This window comes from Rhinolophus sinicus, chromosome 15 (genome assembly GCF_057876585.1).
Source record: "Rhinolophus sinicus isolate RSI-liver-muscle chromosome 15, RSI-T2T, whole genome shotgun sequence".
Taxonomy (NCBI): Eukaryota; Metazoa; Chordata; class Mammalia; order Chiroptera; family Rhinolophidae; genus Rhinolophus; species Rhinolophus sinicus.
The window spans coordinates 21,521,711-21,540,148 of NC_142515.1; the positions used below are offsets into that span (position 1 = coordinate 21,521,711).

An 18,438-nucleotide genomic window follows, 5' to 3' on the forward strand; every position below is an offset into this window, starting at 1 on the left:
TTGAAAGAGATGCAGATCTTTGGGTCAAAGACCCACATCCAGCAGGCCTAGCTGGCCCCTCAGCTTGGAGCCCCTGACCCTCCCTACTTCTGCTGGACTCTAGTAAGCAGGGATGTCCTGTAGGGAGCTGCCTGTAGCCATTCAAGGCCAGGCAGAGGCTGGGTAGCCAGTGTCCTCCCAGGAGGGCAGGAATGCAGGCATCCCTGTGTCTCTGAGGCCCCACCCCACCAAATAAGGATGATTCCGAATTGAGCCTAAACCCTCTCAGCCACCCCCAGCCTCTGCAGCCAGCCAGATATACTCGGCATATCTAGAAAACTTCTCTTAAGGTCTCTGGGCCTTTTCTGCCCAGCTGTGCCACTCATTTGGTATAGGCCTCAGCACCAACCAATGAGAGCTCAGCTCAGATTCCAGCCAGGGGCACAGGTCGGGGCCTGGGGCAAGGGATGGGGAGAGGCCCTTCCTGTAGCTCGCTCAGCACGTCCCTGCTGACCTGAGGACTTGTCATCCTTCCATTAGCCCATAGGTGGCGCTGCCACCCCACAAGGGTCGTGGGCCAGGTTTGCGCCCAGCTCAGCCTAAAGAGGAAGCCGAGCAGGCCTCGTGGACTCCCACCGCTCCTGCCCCAGTAAACATTTCTCCTCACAGACCCAGGGACCTGAGGTGCCAAAGGGCAGTGGCTTCTCCTTTTCAACTTGCAAGACTCACCAGGCATTCTGGCCCCTGTTATCCAAGCCCCATGTCAGGCTCGGCCCCCCCATTCCAGGGAGTCTGCCCTAATTGTTGTCTCCCCTCCCTACTCAGGACACCTGACCCTCCAGCACCAACTCCCCTCACCCCCCACCCCCGCCAACACACATGCATGCACATACCCACACCCACACTGGCCCGCCCTCCACAATGCACAGCACAGCCCTCAGGCTGGTACGAAATCACCTTTATTCACAATCACAGCGACCCAAGTTCACAAAGGAGGCAGCAACTACCCCGTACTAACAGAAAATGGGACGGATGGCTTCCTCTCCCCCACCCTCAGGCCAGGCAGGCCCTGCCCGTAAGACGTCTCCTTGCCTCTGAGATGGAACCTTTGACTGGATGGGGCCCCCACCTCCCCATCCCACCGCACCCCCACAGAAGGGGTGTCCGGGGTCAGTGGGGAGACCCATAGTGGAAGCATGACTTCTCAAAGGCCCACTGCAAGGAAGGGGCAGACAAAGGCCCAGCCTGGTGTGCTGACCCCCAGTGCTGTCCCACCACCCCACCCCATAGCAGCCACCCACCAAAGAACTGACAGTCACACACAGTCTGCCCCCATCCCCAAATAACCATTTTACAGAGGTGGCAGCTGAAGCACAGAGGCACTGCCCTGGCCAGGACCACACAACTGGTCAGTTACCAGGTCCAGAGGCCCATGCTCTGGCAGCCACAGGGAGCAGCAGTCTCTGATGCAGTAAAAAGCCATCTGAGGCAGAGGGTGGGGAGACGGGGGAGACGAGGCCAGGACTCAGAGCTGGCCGCAGCCCACGGCTCACCAGGACAAGGCAAAGGGCAGCGATGACTGTAGCCTAAGAGCAGGCGGGGGGCCTCCCTCACCCCAGAACCAGGAAGAGCCCCCACCACTCTCCTCCTTCCAGGGGGGTGGAGTGTCTTTCCTAGGAACAGGCTCCCTGCCCCTACTATCACTTGGCTCCCCAACCCTGCTCCCTGGCCCAAGCCAGGCTCCCCTCCTTCAGCCTTCCCAAAACTTCTTATATCCTTGTGGAGGGGGGAGCTCTTGGGCCTCCTGACATATTTGAGCCAACTATAACCCTTCTCCAGCTCAGGAAGGAAGGGCACTTTGTGGCCCCAGGGTATTAAGGAGGTTCAGTTTGCCTCTCTGTAAAATACACGCAATTTGCCAGGAGGCCTCCCAATCTGCCCCTTTTTATGGAGTTCTAATTCATGGGAAGCAGAGCTGGCTGTGGGCTTTTGGGCTGAAATCTGAGAAAGATTTTGAAGGATGAATACCTCTGCTGTCCCCTCTCCCCAGGCATCCGGCACACCAGGGCAGCATTTCTAGGGACCTAGGGGATGGGAACTCACCCCCCTGCCCTCCAAAAAATACAAACCAAATAAATAAATAAATAAATAACTAAAAGGCTGATTTTACCCCAGGAAACCTCCCTGCCCCCAAGCCGGGGTCCTGGCCTCTCCTGGGGATGCTACAGCGTCTCTGAGCATCAGCCAAGCCCAGGACAGCACTGAGATATACGACAAGTCACAGAGAGTACACACAAACCTGTTCTTAAGAGTCCCTGACAGAAGACAGACCCTGCTCTCCAGCCCACACCAAGGGGCGAGATGATTGGGGCAGAAAGGCTATGGCCAGGAAGGGGCCCTCACCTCTGCTAGGACACGGGCCAGGGACTCCGAACCTGGAGCCTTCTGCAGCCTATCTGTCCACCCATCGTGGAGGAGTGGCAGAGGGACATGGCATGGAGACTGCAGCCTGCCCGGGGTGAGAGGTATCCACAGGACTTCTTTCCCCCAGATGCCAGACCCACGGGGCAGGGATGAGAGGAGGAAGGTGGGTAAAGGTCAGAAAGGAAGGCAGCAGCTGAAGGGCTACCTGCCCACAGCTGCTGTTGAGCAGGCTGTGCACTGTTCAAGGGCAGCTGGCTGAGGGAGCAAATGTAGGCGGAAGTCCAGTCCATACTCCACCAGCCAGGCCACGTGCCCTGGCTCAGAGCCACATCTGCCCAGAGGAAAGGACATCCTTTCTAATTGTCACAAAGGTGCCACATGGGCTAGAGGGACCTCACAGAAGTCTGCCCCACATGGGGAAGGATTGGGACAGGCTGAGACCCCAATTTAGTCCCTCAACATGAAGGGAAGAGCTAGGTGCAGAGAAAGGAAAGGTAGGCAGAGTATAAACTCCTCCCCTCTCCTCTGGCGGACAACTGGCTTCTGCCCCCACCTCCCTACCTGATACCCCCTTTCTCCCCAAACCTTCGGGGGCCTCAGTGTCCCATGTTTAATGGAGAAGGGAAAAGAGTTTCCAAAATGAGGAAGAAGAGAAGGGGCCCCGTTGGCTTGCCCCTCGACTGGAGTTGAGCCAAAGTCTGACGAGGTGGGCGTGCGGGGTGGGGTGCCGCAGCGGGCTAGGAGCTTCGGTAGGTCTTGATGATGTCCTTGATGGGGCGGCGGCAGATGGGGCAGCAGGCGTGCAGAGCCTTCTTGAGGCGCAGGCCGCAGGCATAGCAGAGGCACATGTGGCCACACGTGTAGATGACCGTGTCCACCGTGTGCTCATAGCAAATGGTGCACTCATCGCTCCACTGGCCCGTGCCTGGGGTCACTGGTGACTCGGGCAGGCTCACCGGTGAGTTGGGGGCTGTCCCTGGGGACAAGGGGACACCAGTCAGGTGAAGATTTGATCCAGCCCATTCCCAAGTTAACGGGAAGAGAGGCCCCCCTTGCCTCTTGCCTCCCCCTCTGTTTATCAAGATCTGCCTGTTTACCCTGATAAGCCAACTTCCTGGGCACGACAGAGGAGAGGATGCACTTGTGGCCCCTCAGCTCCCAGACCAGGGGCCAGGGTATCCATGAAGCAGTGAAGGAAGAGAGGGAAGGATAGGAGAAGGAAGGGGACCCCAAATCTTTTAAGGCAGGCCCCTTTTGAGCTATCTTTTGGTGTTCCCTGTGTGCTTAAAAAGTCCTTTGGAGAAAGGTGCCCAGCTAGGGTCAGGGTGGAATACACCCCAGAAATCACTAGCCAACAAGGGTTCGGTGGGCCCACTCTAGCTCTTCCGGGGTCCTCCCCTGATATAGAGGCTGCATGCCTTCCTCAACCAGGGTCTCAGGATGGGAGGTCAGGCACAGACAACATGGTCCTGGAGGGGCCAACCTACTTACCACCAGCAGAGTTCCCCAGAGGTCCCAAACTGCACATGCTGAGCAAGGGGTCAGAGAGGCGACTACCCACGGTGCTGGGCGACGTTGGTGTGGAGGCAGGGGAGCAGGGGAGTGATGGGATGCCCCGCTCTGCAAGGATGGTGGAGCCTGCGAAAGAAGGGAAGGGATGCACTAGCCACTCAGAGGCCCACTAGGAGAAAGCTCGAGTCTGCCCCTCTAGAAGGTTCCCAGGAGACAAAGGGGGTGCCACAGCCTCACCATACAGCCCAGCCACTGGGCTCAGGGCAGGATTCCACAGGCTAGCTCAGCACCGCGCCCCAGCTCTCTGTTCCCACCTACAAATTGGAGGACCACATGTGCTCTAGTATTACTAAATCAGTAGCCTCCAAACAAGCCCCCTGCCTAGAAGAAGCTCCCCTCCACCCTCCCCATACATCCATCACCTTCAAGGTTTCCCACACCAGAGAGCAAACTCACCTTCCACCGGCCCCACAAGGCCCTTCCGGCCCAACAACCTCACCCCTCTGTTAACTTCCTGTACTCTCCATCGCTGTCTCCAGATAATGCCCACCTTCTCTGCACTGGCACCTTTGAAATGCCCTTCACCATCTCCCACACTTGTTCTGTGCTACATTCTTTCCCTCCTTCCTTCTCTCACGCCTTTCCCTCTTCCACGCCTCACCTTTCTATTCCTTCCCTCCTCCCTTCAGCAAGTCCTTTCTGAGGGCCTATGCGATACCATGAACGTATATACATAAAACTGGGACTGAGACCCACAGAGCTCCTGCCTGCAAAGAGCTAATGGTCCAGGGAGCCTCTTGGGCAGCCTTCACCCCCTAACCCCCAACCACATTATTTAACACTGACCAGGCACACACACCACATGCGTGGGACTAAACAACCACCGATCCTGGGGTATTATTTGTCCTTTGCCCAGGAATGCAGCTTTGTTTCCCCAGTTAAACCATGAGCTTCCTGAGAGCAGGAAATCTTATTCACCTGTGACTCTCCCACAGACCCTAACACGATGCCGTACACACAAGTGCTCAATGAGATCTTTTTTATTAGTATTTGTTCTAATTCACTTAATAGTCACTGTTTCTAGGAATATTCATTAGATGGCCACAGGGATTTCTTATTAGTGTCAATAGTTTTCAAGTTAATCTCCTTTTTCAGAAATTCATACTTCTATTTGCTTTTTTTCACTATCTGCAACTCCTTGGCAAGACCGCATTACGGGGTGGACTGGGCCCTCTTTTTCCCAACCCGGACCGGCCCCCTCCTCCAGGAAGGGCGCGATGCTGAGTCTGGGGGAGGCCAGCCTCGGGGTGCCGTCAGGGGAGGCCAGCGCGAGGCCGGGAGCACTCACCGAGGATGCGGATCTGCGTGACCGCGCCGTGCAGGCCGAAAAGCATCCAGAGTGGCTGCGAAGCATCCACGCACAGTTGCATGCCGGAGGCGGCGCCGTTGTGGCTGAGGTGTAGCTCGCCGTCCGCGTTAACCACCAGGCCCAGGATGTCACCGCTGTGCAGGGGCCCGGGCACGCGGCACACAGCCCAGAACTCCTTGCGGTCCACCAGGGCCTCGGGGGTGAAGGGCAGATCGGCTGGCCGCAGTGTGCCGGGGTCGCATGTGGTGACGCCGAAGGACAGCGCGCCGGGCCGCGCGCCGCCCGAGCGCGTGACCTTAACAAAGATGGTCTCGGCCACGCGCACGGGCCGGCTGGTGAAGACGAGCGCGCGTTCGTCGCGCCCGTGCTCCAGGCGCGCCACTGTCTGCTCGTCCAGGATCCGGACGTGCGCGCCGGCGCGCAGCGCGTGGAAGCGCAGGTCGCCGTCGAGCTGCGCGGGGAGTGCGCGGCTGTGCTGGGAGTTGAGCGAGTTCTGCGGGATGGGGCAGCCGGCGGCCGGTGTGGCCTCGTCGCCGTCGGCAGCCGGCACGTTGAGGTCGCACAAGCTCACCGAGAGGCGCGCGTCGTCGGCCTCGCGCCGCAGCGAAGGCCTCCGCAGGGCCGTGAAGGAGCGCGGCCGCAGGCAGTCCGGCAGCACCAGCTCGCTGTCTGCGGCCAGGGAGGGAAGAGACCAGGCAAACGTCAGGCAGGCCCCGCTGGGGCCAGTCCCCATCGCCTGCACCCTCCGACTGGTCTTTAAAGTACACACCATCAAAACACCGGACTTTTAAAGGGATGGAAAATGCCTACGACATTAAAGAACGTTGGGAAACCCAGGTTGTGTGGGACATTTAATTATTTAAGTAAGGATTAAGCCTGGGAGGAAAGACACCAAAATTGAAACCGAGGGTCATTATGACTTTTGATTAAATTTAGCTTTAAATCCTAGTTCTAGAAATCATCTCTCCCTCTACAGCCCCCCACACACCTAGCCTTTCCCCCTGGAAAATCAGCAAACCCGGGAGGCAGCAGAGGACAGTAGCCCAGACCTGACTAATAGTCACAAGGTCTGGACTTCTGGCAGGCTAATGAGAACATCTTGACCTATGTTTCAGGTCCTGGGCCCTAAGGTGGAAAGACCCCCTGGCTACTTTTCCATGAAACCACACAGGGACTCCTGAGCAGACGTCAGAGCTATCCTCAAGACCTGAAGACATGATTCATTGCACTTTCCTCACCTGTGACCAATCAGCTCCCAGAACAACCCGGAACCCCTAACACCTGCCCCTTGTGATTTTGCCCTACGTAATCTGTAACCTGCATGCCATCGGAGAATCAGGTATTAGCTCCCTGAATTCCTGATGGGCTAATTCAATATTAAACTATTTTTCTTTCTTTACTGCAAACTGCTGCTCATGCATTTCTTCAGGGCCAGTGAGCACAGGCAGACGGACTTAAATATCGGGGTCCCCTTAACAAAATTTAAAACATGATCGGTATGCTTATAAGAGTTTTTTTGTGGGTTTTTATAAATTTAATTCCTGGGGTCCTCCCTCGTTAGCCCCAGCAGCTACAATAGCCCTAAGCACTTAGAACACAAGCAGTAAATGTGCTGAATGCCCTGGTGACATCCCCAGAACTCTTTGCATAAATTGTCTCATCTTATCCCAACAGTTACCTTTTAAAGTTATCCGTTGCCACAGAAGAACAATGCAATTGAGAGAAGTTATGTAAATTTATCCCAACTTTCCTTTTGAAAGTGACTTAACAGGAAATCAAAACCTGTTTCTTTTTAATCATAGAAGTCATACAGACTGTATTTGTAGAAAAGACAGTTTGGCAAAAAGAAAAGATAATTGCCTGTCAGCCCACACCATTCAGAGAAAAAAAACTGTTAATATTTGGACATATGACCTTCCAGCCTTATTTCAATATATTTTTCATTTACTTTTTTTAATACAAAATGCTATATAAACGCCAGTAGTTTTTAACCTTTTATGAGTAACAAACCCCTTTGAAAATGTGATAATTTTGACCTCCTCAGAAAAATGTACATTCTCCCTAAACTCTGTGGATAATTTCAGAGCAACCGCGAATCACATAAAGTCATCCATGGGCCTGGACTCCAGACTAAGGACCCTGTCATACAGATTTCCTTTCCAAAACTAGTTTCTCCACTTACTATGTCCTCAACACGTTTTCATGCCAATGGCTGTTTCTTACACCATATGTTTTAAATGGCTATGTTATGTCCAGCTTTATGCAGTCCTATAATTTATAATGAAAGTCGTTGTGTGCAATGAATTGCCTCTGCATTTCATCCTTCAAGTTTCCTGTGGAGGTGCTCCTGCTGTACAGATAGAGCTCAGAGATGTTATGTCACAGCCGCCAAGTGGCAGGTCCAGGACTGAAGCAAGGTCTGTCTAACGCCTGATGCCACAGTCTTCACTTTTAGCCTTCCTTTTTATTAAACTCCTTCTGTGGAAGTCCCCAAATTTGTTTAGTGCCATCACAGGCCTTATCATGGGCCAATCCCTCCCTGAGAGCCTTTTCTCTGAGCCTCCCCATGGAAGGCTCTGTGCTTTCTCTTCAGAAACCGGGTAAGGATGGCTGGGGTGCTCGGTGTCAGAGCAGAGCTTAGGGGCCTGGACTGGTATCGGCAGCAGAGGCTAGAATTCAGCTCCAGCTGCATCTACAGACAGTCCCTAAAGCCTCCCTGTTTTTGTTCTCCCCTACCAGACCCCCCTGCCTCTTCCAGGAAGTGTTGTTTGGGCCCAGGCAAGGAGACAGTGCTGGGCCCTTCCCCCAAGTCTCCTGTCTCTTTGGAGGAGCCTCATGGGGCCTGGCTGGTTGGGATTTCCCAGCATCATGCTTGGCAAGAAGAAGGGAGCCGACCGGAAAATGCGATTATTCCAGGGAATTGACTCTGTGACAGCAATGGTGTAGAGAAGCTGGGGGGCTGCAGAGAAGCGGAGGTGAGGAGGGCATGAGCAGGAGGGGGAAGCACAAGAGACAAAGTGGGGACCTAGGGAGGGCTGTGGGTTGACCTGGGCCTCAGGGAACAGCCCCTGCTCCCCACCCCTCAGGGATTCCAGGCAATGGCCTGAGGACTCCAGAGTGTTGGAGACAGAGGGGAAGGCACAAGGACAGCAGGGTGAGGAGGAAACTAGTGGCTCAGAGATGCACAGCCAGAGCCTACAGGAACAAGGCTGTCACAGGGGCCCACATACATATGCACCCCCATACTCCTCTCCCCACCCCCCACACACTCAGGACAATCAGTCAGCGCCCATGGAGCTGGGCAGACCCTCAAAACAGATTTCTGAATGGGGCTGGATGTGAGCTACTCTGGTCCCCTTCTACTTGAATATGGAGTCCTCTTTTATTTGAATCTGCCTACTACTGGGCACTCACCACCTCCCAGGCAACCTGTGCTATTGTGGAACCTAAATGTAGGACTTTATGGTAGTTATGATGGACACCCAGGAATAATCACTGAATGATATCACTCACTGAAGACCAGGAAGGAGATGCTACAAGTGGAGATTAGGGAAGAAAGAAGAGAAGGAAGGAGAAACAGTGGGGGACAGAGAGGAGGGGCAGGAAAATGCACCCCTTTGGCCTTGCCTGAAATATTGCAGGAGTTGGGAAAGGAGGTACAAGAGATGCTGGGAAACAGCTAAAAACAGAATCCCTGGGGCCAGTGCCCAGCTCAAGTATGTCTTCTATCCCATCCCCTCCACCCACTTGGGGTCAGGAGGAGCTGCATGCCGCCAGAGAGCTCCAAAATAACAATCCCATTGGTGTGTGTCCAGCTGCGCCAGGGCCCTGAAATAGATGAAATTTGAGATTGAGGAGCTGGTCAGAGCACCCTCTGCAGAAGGAACAGCAAGGGTCACAGCTGGGTGATCTGACATCAAGTCGGAGGTCAGGGAAGGGTCCGGGCTCCCAAAGCCAGGGGTGAGCACCATGGGGCCAACTTCAGCCCAGGACTATGCATGGGGGACAGCTTGGAAAAACCAGATAGGCAATCTACAACCCCAAGCAGGGGCACCACATTTAGAAGCAACAAGTTATGTAATCTCTGCCTGGGACACACAGCTGCCCACTTTGGAGGTTTTATGATGGGGGAAGGGGTGGCACAAGGCCAAGGGAGAAACTGCTAAACTGGCTCCCCCTCCTGTCCCCTCTTTCAGGAAAGAATTATGTCAATCTTCAGTTTCTGCCTAATCTGGTGCCTGGCAATGGCTCTGCAGATCCCCTGGGCCAGGGCAGAAACACCTAGGCCCTGCCTGCAAAGGGCAGGGAGGCTTAGGCCAGGGGTTTCTTGCCCTCAGGGTGGCACTCAGGGCACCCACTCACTGAGCCACTGTGTGCCTAACCCTGGGCAGGCATTAAGGAGAGAGAGAAAGGCTAGGACCTGGGCCGTGGGGAGCCAGTGGCCCTTAGAAGGATTGAAGCTTGGGGCATGAAAATCTTTGAACACAATTTAGTTACAAAATTCTTAGTGTCTTGGATTAGACAGGATCTTAAAGGAGAAGGAGGAAATCTACTTATCTCTGCCAAGTTCTCACGCAGCCTTGGCTAGAATGCCCCTGGGGACAAGAAGCTCACCACCTCCCAAGGAGATCTATCCCTCTCTCTGAACAACTATGACTGTTAGAAAATCTCTCCTTGCTTGGATCCATATGTGTCCTATACCCACTCCGTGGGGCCCCCTTTAGAAGAAGAAAGAGCCTTCTCTTCTTTAAGATACATATCCCTTTTAGGATAATGCTCTCCAACTGAGGCTGAGGTCCCCCTTCCTGTTTCAGAGTGACTCAGTGACGGCATCTTGGAAAAAACACAATTTGACCTGAGCCCTGAAGGACAAGAGTGTTTGGATTGACAAGCCAGAGGCAGTCCAGTGGGAAAAGTGCTGGGAAAATGCGTTAGCAAATGCCTGGAGAATAGTGAGGAGAAAGGCCAGCGAGCAAGGCCAGTGAGGAGAAAGGAAAGGAGAGGAGTTGAGGGGCCAGCTCTCACCCAGATCCCCACAGGCCCTCCCACACGTGGCCAGCCAGTGCAGGCTGACCAAGGCAGGACCTGGACACTGGTGCAGGGGGTCTCAGGGGACAGGCAAGGGGCTCCTTTGAAGCAGGGCCTGCCATCAGCCCGTCTTGTTTGTCAGATTCTCACATCCGGAGCTCTGGATAATCTTTAACCATGGGTCAGCCTGCAGCTTCCAAGCCGGCTAGCAGGTATCTGCCGGCCCCTGTTTGGAAGGTGCTGCCAGCCCATTTACTGTCTCCATAAACATCCTCCTGCCGGTTTCCATCTGGCACGGGGCAGGGGATGGAGCCGGGAGGGCGGGTGCAGGAGTTGGATGGGCGAGGGGTTCTCCACCCCTCTGGGCAGTACCCCCAAAACCCACACTCGCCTCCACCCTCTCTATATAAAACCAACCACAGGAAAGCTAGAAGAAACAAACACACTTTCTGAGGCTCATGGAGGGAAGGGCAGAATGTCCCAGAATCACTCAGAGTCACAGACTCTTAGATTTATAGACTCTTCATGCCACACAATCTTAGACTTATAGATTCTCAGAGTCATCTGGTCTGGCGGTTCTCAGACTTTTTAAAAAGTGGAATCTTTTTGTCCAATGGAACTGAAAGCTCTGGTTGAAATCTAAGACGTGGCCATTGAGCCCTGCCATTCAGCCGCCAAAGTGATGCCTCTGTGGAACCCCCGTGTCCCAAGAAGCCGACCTGGAGGACCATAGGTCTCGTTCCCTGAAACCGTTTAGATCTTATGGTTCGTCTTTCATCCAGGTACAGGGACTTGGTTTTAAGGTTCCCTCTTCCAGTGAGAGAACTGGCTTAGGGGTTAGTCTATTTTGGTGATGTTTTTAAATTAGGTATTCCTTTTCAACCTAAAAACAACAGCCTTTCCCATTTGTGTAAACACTTTCACATATCCGTGAGGCTCACAGACTATCTGTGAGGTAAATAGTACATGTGTAATTATGTCCAAATAATAGATAGGTGGTTGAGACACAGAGAAGCTGCAAGCCTGGCCCAGAGCTAGTGAGTGGCTGAGTCAAGTCTTGATTCAATCAGGTCTCCTAATTCTGAAATGAGGTCTTTGTTCCCAGTACTGCAAGGCCCCAGCCCCTCTGCTACACACACATCTCATCCTGGGTGCCCCAAGTCTCTCCAAGATCCCCAGAACTATATCTTGGGCCAAAGAGATTCTAGATGAAAACATATGAAATTGCCATTTCTGGACACTAGAAACAGTCCAAGATTGGCAATTACATATGGTTGCTCTTTATATATATTCATTCTGGTAGAACACTAGAGTGTACCATGAACAACAGAACCAGACAAAACTTTCAGGAGCCTTCAGGGAACTACAAGGCAGGCAGACCCCTCCTCACCACTGAATCAGGATGCTGCCCTGTGGCCTATCGATACCCAACATGTACAGTTGATCCCTGATGGTCTGCACTCTTGTAAGCTCTAATCTAGAAGACATGGGAGAGGGGCACGGTCCCCACATTTTGGGGGAATTCAGACTTAATAGGGAGACTAGATAGACTCATATTTAGAGAAGCTGGGGAATAATGTGGCCCACATTCCAGGTCTCAGGTCCCAGTTCCACTAAGCTATGTGATCTTGGGCAAGTTATCATACGTCTCTGAGCCTGTTTCCTTATCTGTAAAATGGATACAATAATAACTTTCTTTATAATATATACAAAAGAGGATTTACGCTGTCTTCTTAAAGAGCAAGACAATACATGATGCAGAACTGCCGACACCACTTAGACCTGCTCGTGCTGCTGGTGTCAGGAGGAGGAAGGCTCATCGAGAACAGGGGAAGTCAGGGAAGGCTTCTTGGTGGAGGGGAGGGCTTGGTGTCGGACCCTGATATAATTGGCAGAATTCGGGTTGAGCAGACATGACGTGCCTGGAAGAGTCTCTGAAGCAGAAAGAACAGTAAGATACCTTTTGAATCAAGAAGAAATGAAAACTGTCAAAGAGAAAGAAATCATGATTAGTATCCTCAGCCCTTTCCCCCTCCCCAAGAGCTTGGCTCAGGCTCCTTAAACTAATATTTGCCTCTCAGGCCCTGGCAGCCACAACTGAAGGTAAATATTGGTTTAGCCTGGGAAGCGGAAGCCCCATATGGCAGTGTGGTCCTCAGCTTGCCGGGTGGCTCACACTCTTTGTGCTGCCAAGCTGAGGCACATCCTGGAGGGGGGCCCTGACCTACGGCCTATGACCTACGGCCTATCTGTGGAGAGGCCCAGGTGTCTCACTGCTGGGCAGCCAGGCTGGCCCACCACCCCACAAACTGGCCCAGCAGCAACCTGGCCTTTAGGAAGCTACCCGGAGAGTCTCGATCCATCCCTCTCCTTAGTAGGCAGGTGGGGTCTTTGACCAAGACCTGGGAGCCTGGGCAGAGGTCGGGAAGAAGCAAAACACCATGCACCCTTCGGAGCCCCCACCTAATGCCCTCCTAATGCCCTCCTAGGCTCAGCCACTACCATTTTGATGTGGCAGTAAGTCTTCTCACACTGACCTTTATACCCAGATCAGCCTGGAACATCTGAATGCCGTCCCAGCCTGGCTTCTGACTGGCTGGGAGAATTTAGGCAGGCCCCTCCCCATCTCCGGGCCACATTTCCTCTTCCTGAAAAACTTGACAGCAAGAAGCTGCTGGAAGCTTTCTACTCTCATGGCTGCCCACCTATGCGTATCCCTTCTCCACAAGTCACCTGCTACCTTTTCACTACGCCCCTTCCCCTTAAGGTTCTGCTCCCTGAATGACCACTCATTCCCATCTCTGTGCCTATGCACAACCTCCTGACTGGCCTAAATTGTTCCTTTTCAACTCCCTTGGTTCCTGACTTAAAACTCATCTCCTACAGAAAGTCCTCCTGGATTGCTACCCAGCTGCACCCCTCACCCCCCACCCCCGAGACACACACCCAGTTTTACTCTTCAGCCACACTTAATTATAGAATTGGATTTAGGTCATCTCAGGCCAGTTATATGGTGTGTCCCCCTAATATAAACACTCTTCAAGGAGAGGGGTTTTCAGTTCTTGTGTCTCCCCAAGCCTGCACAGTGCCTAGGCTGTGGTGGGCAGAGATGCATTCAGAATCACCCTGTAAGTGGATCTTGGCTCACCAGCTTTCTGCCAGGACCCATGGCTGCCTTCCTGAGCTAACATTTCGGAGAAGAGCAGAGAGAGCTTGAAAAACTGGGATAGGAGCTTATCTCTCCAAGTATTAATCACCCCATAAAACTTGTATTTATTTAGTTGCTGGCAGGTCCTTCTTCCCGGAGGTAGGAAGCTGTTATTTTTGGAGATACCAGCCAGGCTTGAGCCAGGGTGCCCCGAGGGAAGAGGGTGATCTGCTGAACTCCAGCATAACGGGAGCGTGGAAGGCCTGAAGCAGGCCAGTTGGGGCCATGGCATGGGCACCAGTGGGCCTGGGTTATGGTTAGGGCATTGGGGGGTGGGGGAGGTGGGGTACCTGCCTGGAGGTATCAGTCAGGGAGAGACACCAGCCCTGCCTCTACTCTGTCATGGGAGACGGCCAGTCCGCCCATGTCCTGACTTTTGAACCTACTACATGCCAGGTCCCCCAGATTGGCTCTGATCTGAGGAGCAGACACTGGTCAGGTAAGGTTTGGAGAACTTTGGCCGCAGGTTCCACACAGAGGCAGGAGGGGAGGGGACAGGCTAGGCAGGAAATCTCTAAAGATGAGACACTGGTTTGGGGGACAATCACCCTAGAAAGACAGGCGCATCCTCAGAGCCACCAAGACAGAGTGACATATGCAGAGGAGGGAGAGCAGGGAAAGCCAGAGGAGCCAGAGGGATCTGGGGGGAGGGAGGGATTCCTAGGAGGACACAGGTGCAGTGAAGTGACAGGCAAGGAAAGAAGGGAACATGGAAGTGGGAAAGAGAGGAAAGAGAGTGGGGGAACACTGTCCCCGAGACTATATAGGGCAGCGGGCGTGTCCAGAGGGCAGGAGCACCAAATGAGGGCATAGAGCAGCACACCCACCTCTGAAGAGATCTTGGATGGATCTCTTAAAAAAAAAACTAAAAAAAAACAACCCCATTTAGAAAGAACAAAATGAAGAGATATTTTATCTGCTAATTGAATTGAGGGGCTATAATCAGTGTTTGAAAATGCCCTGGGATTATGGTGATTTACAGCTGGGACGGGAATCAGCTGGGGATTTGGCCATATCCGTGTACGGAGAGGAGCCTGCCGGGAAATCCAAATGCAACTGAAAATACTGCATGAAAACCCATGTATAGTCAAAGAGGGGGAATGGGGCTGTGCCAGGTCAGAAGTCTGGGCTCTGCCCCAGGGTGGGGCCCTTCAGATTACTCTCCAGGCCCCTCCCTTGGCCCCTGAAGTTTGGAAGCCCCATCTCACCTGGCATGTCCCCATCGTCCCCACTCCCCCCTTACCCTCAAACCCTTCTGGAATTTGTAGTCCCAGCCTAAGCTCTGTCTTCCAAGAAGCCTTCCTGGACTCCATCCGCCCTCACTGACCTCAGCCTCCTCTGATTTCCTATCTCCCTTCATGTTTGATCCCACTGCAGGGTAATGGGAAAGGCACTGCTTTTGGCATCAGAACACCCACTTCAAGTCCCCGCTCTGCCACATCCCAACACAAGTGAGCCAGGTCTTCCCTTGGCTTCAGTTCACTCCTGCCAAATGAGGATAAAAAACACTCACTCTGGGCCGGCTGCTGAGAGGTTAAATGAGATAACGAGGAAAACCTGTCTCAGCAGAGGGACGGGATCCTATGAGCACAGCGTTTAGCAATTGACTGTTCGTTTATGCCCTAATCGTGTCTGCAGTGTTTGCTTTGTCTCCCTAATTTCCCACTGAGCCTGGGGCTGTCTGTGAGCAGGGTGGGGACTACTTCAGCACTGCCCCCACACCCTTTCCTTCATCTAATAAACTGTCTGTCAATCCCACCACTCTCCCTTACCCACCCTGCAAATATTCCTCAGCGTCCCAGCACAAGATTCCACTCTGGAGAGGAAGCTGGCTGGTTAGGACATGGGTTCCTCCCTCCGAGCCCTCCCCATCTTGTGTGGGAACAGACGTATGGATGACCAAGGCTCAGCCAAAGCCTCAGCACTGAGAGCAGTGCAGGTGCCATGCAGTGGGACACAAGGAATGGAGAAGAGAATTCCACCCAGAAGGCTTCAGGGAGGAGGTGGCTTTAAAGCTGGGTCTTGAAGCCAGAGTGGGATTTTGATCTTTAGGGACTGTGGGGAGGGCATTCTTTGCCTAGGGAAAAGCAAAAACGTTGCCTCCACTTGCCTTACTGACCCCGCAACAGGACTGTAGGTTTCTCAAGAGCTGAGACATTCTTTTGTCTCCCACCACGTGGCCATGCCCTGGGCTAAGTCACAGTATTCCCAACCACTTTACAGATGAGAAGACTGAGGCTCAGACAGAAGTATCTAAGCTGGAGCTCAAAGTCAAGCTTTGGAACCCCAGTGCCTTGAAGTTTGGTACCCTCAGGATACCAGAGCAGTGGAAAGGTGTTCACCTAAACCTGAGGTTAGGCACTACCCTCTCCAGAATGGGTGAGGATGACAACAGTCACTGAATACCTACTATGTGCCAGCTGCTTCATGTAACTCAGCTCTTTGAGCCTTCAAAAGAACCCTGAAAAGAGTTATTACCCCCATTTTAGAGATAAGGAAACTGAGGTCCCACCGCTAGTATAGGCTGTCCAGGGTCCAACCTGGGTCCGTCTGACTCTGTAGCCCAGGAGCATAACCACCGCCCTTTTGGTAGGAGCCCTGCAGGGGCACCCGTTTCACAGAAGGAACGGAAAGCAGACTATCCTTGGGCAGCCTGGCCTGTCTTCTTCACTTGCTGAGACCCAGAAGAGCCTTAACATGTCCGTGTGAATGTAGAAACACTTCTATTGGGTTGAAAACCAGAAAGTTCCCAAACTATTAATTAATAAAAACAGCCTCCTTGTGTTTGGAACTCAGCATAAAGAAAAGCTACTGATGATTACCCATTTCTTTGTTTTTACATTCACAGTCTCTTTTTCTCCCCACTGTCTTTTTCAGTCAAATAAAGGTGTTTTGAAAAGAAGAGTTTCACTGTTTCTAGACTCTGAAGTCAGAAAAGGAAAAAAGGGGGGCGGGAAAGAGTCTTTCAAGCACCTCCATGGCACTTTTCTCTGCAGGGATGGGAGATGAGAAGAACCACTGTTGAGCACAGACTTGGTATGTAGGGCTGTGCTGGCCACTTCACTCACAGCCTCTTTAACTGAATCGCCTCTTCCCACCAACCCATTTTACAGGTGAGAAAGCCGAGGTTCAGGTAGGCTCCTCCTAGAGACACAGCCGATTTGCCAATGGGCAGATTTGTACCCAGAGTCTGTGTGTGCACACCCATACACACTTGCCTGCACATGCACACGTATCGCAAGGTGGGAGGGATCCTGGACTGGGAGTCCTGCTGGAGACCTGGGAGTAGTCACAGGAGTCTTAGTTCCCCTTCAAACCACAGCACACGGAGGTGCACCCTGCACTTACGGGGCCGGAGGGAGTGGGCACTCACCAAGCAGCTGGACACCCCGCGTGAGGCCATACACATCCACCAGGGCCCAAAGGGGGTCAGCCGTGCGGACCCCATTGAAGAAGAGCATGGCGGCGGAGTCGTTGATTCGGTAGAACACACGGCCCTTCTTGTCCACCCAGAAAGCAATGATGTTGCCCTCATTGGCAAACTCCTCGGGCAGCGCCTTGGCCCAGAAGCCGCTCTGGGACACCAGGTCGGGGCAGGCATACTTGGGCAGCGAGTCAGGGTGGATGCGGGAGGGGTCCTTGCTCGTGAAGCCCAGGCGCAGCGCGCCGCTCCAGCAGCACTGCTTCTTGGTGATCTGAGGGGTAGGGGGTTGGCTTCAGACAGCTCCCCCCACCCCCCAGCCCAGCCTCTCCCCACCTCAGCGAGCCCGAGGAAGGGAGTGCGTCCTTCCCTGCAGACCACCCCCAGGCAGGCTTCCTTGAGGAGTCATACTGCCCAGCGCCCCCACCATTTGGGCTCCTTTCTCTCCCTTAGGAGCGTTCCCACCAGTCTGATGAGACCTAGTGATCCCCAGGCCCACTTCCTCCCCTACCCACACCTTCCTTCTTTGTCAGGCAGGAAAGGTTGAGAAAGGAGTAAAGAAGAAGGAAGAGAAAGAGGAGGGAGAAGGAAGGTAGAAGTGGCAGCAGGCAGGAGAGAGAAGGGGCAGGGTTTAGCAATGGCTGTAACAGAAGGCAGTGATGGGGGAGAAAGTTTAGCGGCCCACCTTCAGTCTGACTTGCTCATAGATGAGGACCGGCCGGTTACTGAAGGTGATGGCGTTGCAGAAGCTTGCCTGCCTCTTCACGGCCTTGTGGCTGAGGTCCATGAGGATCTGGGAGCCCTTGGTGTGTGGGTGGAAGAGCAGCGGCGTGGCCGGGAGCACCCCACCGGACAGCACTGGTGGGCAGTGCTTCTGCTTGTGGTGGCATCGGTGAGAGGTGACAGGGAAGGGACTCCCGATGGAGTCTGCAAAGGAACAAACCACAGTGTCAGAGAACTTGGCAGTCCAAGAACTGGACTAGGGTCTCCTAGGGCAGGGCAGATGGCTGGGGCATAAGCAGAAGTCACCCACTGCCCAGTCTTTCCATCATCATTGCAACCCACTACCATTGCTGCCTTTTGCCATCATCCTTCTGCTCCCATCTATTGCTATTTCCCACTTCACCATCTACCACCATTTATTATCCACTATCATCTACCCTCATCCTTCACCTATCACCTCCCACCACCACCTACCCTCATCCTTTACCCATCACCTCCCATCACCAACACCTACCCTGGTCCTTCACCTATCACCTCCCGCTATCACGACCACCACCACCATGACCTACTGTTTCTTACTAGTATTTGCCACCACTGACCTTCTACCGTCTGCCTTTGTGATGAATCAGAATTTATTGCTAACATCCACCACCATGCACTGTCACACACTACCACCATAACTTATTTATTTATTTTTTATAAAACTTTTTTATTTATTTTAAGTGTGTTTTTCCAGGACCCATCAGCTCCAAGTCAAGTAGTTTCAATCTAGCT

General features: G+C 53.3%; 2 protein-coding genes across 7 annotated transcripts in view; one reads left to right on the forward strand and one right to left on the reverse strand.

Moving 5' to 3' along the window:
* SH3PXD2A (SH3 and PX domains 2A) overlaps nt 1–6,690 on the forward strand; it is a 229,617-nt gene extending 222,927 nt beyond the window's left edge. For both annotated transcript variants that reach the window (XR_012498440.2, XR_016018888.1), the window contains exon 17: nt 6,400–6,690. The gene's annotated coding sequence lies outside the window, so the exon portion shown is untranslated. The remainder of the gene's footprint in view (nt 1–6,399) is intronic.
* NEURL1 (neuralized E3 ubiquitin protein ligase 1) overlaps nt 921–18,438 on the reverse strand; it is a 62,332-nt gene continuing 44,814 nt past the window's right edge. For all 5 annotated transcript variants that reach the window (XM_019725053.3, XM_019725055.3, XM_019725057.3 and 2 more), the window contains 5 exons: nt 17,627–17,868; nt 16,894–17,215; nt 5,264–5,953; nt 3,895–4,041; nt 921–3,379 (listed from right to left, as the gene is read on the reverse strand). In XM_019725053.3, coding sequence (XP_019580612.1) covers nt 3,141–3,379; nt 3,895–4,041; nt 5,264–5,953; nt 16,894–17,215; nt 17,627–17,868 — 1,640 coding nt within the window. In that variant the 3' untranslated portion in view covers nt 921–3,140. The remainder of the gene's footprint in view (nt 3,380–3,894; nt 4,042–5,263; nt 5,954–16,893; nt 17,216–17,626; nt 17,869–18,438) is intronic.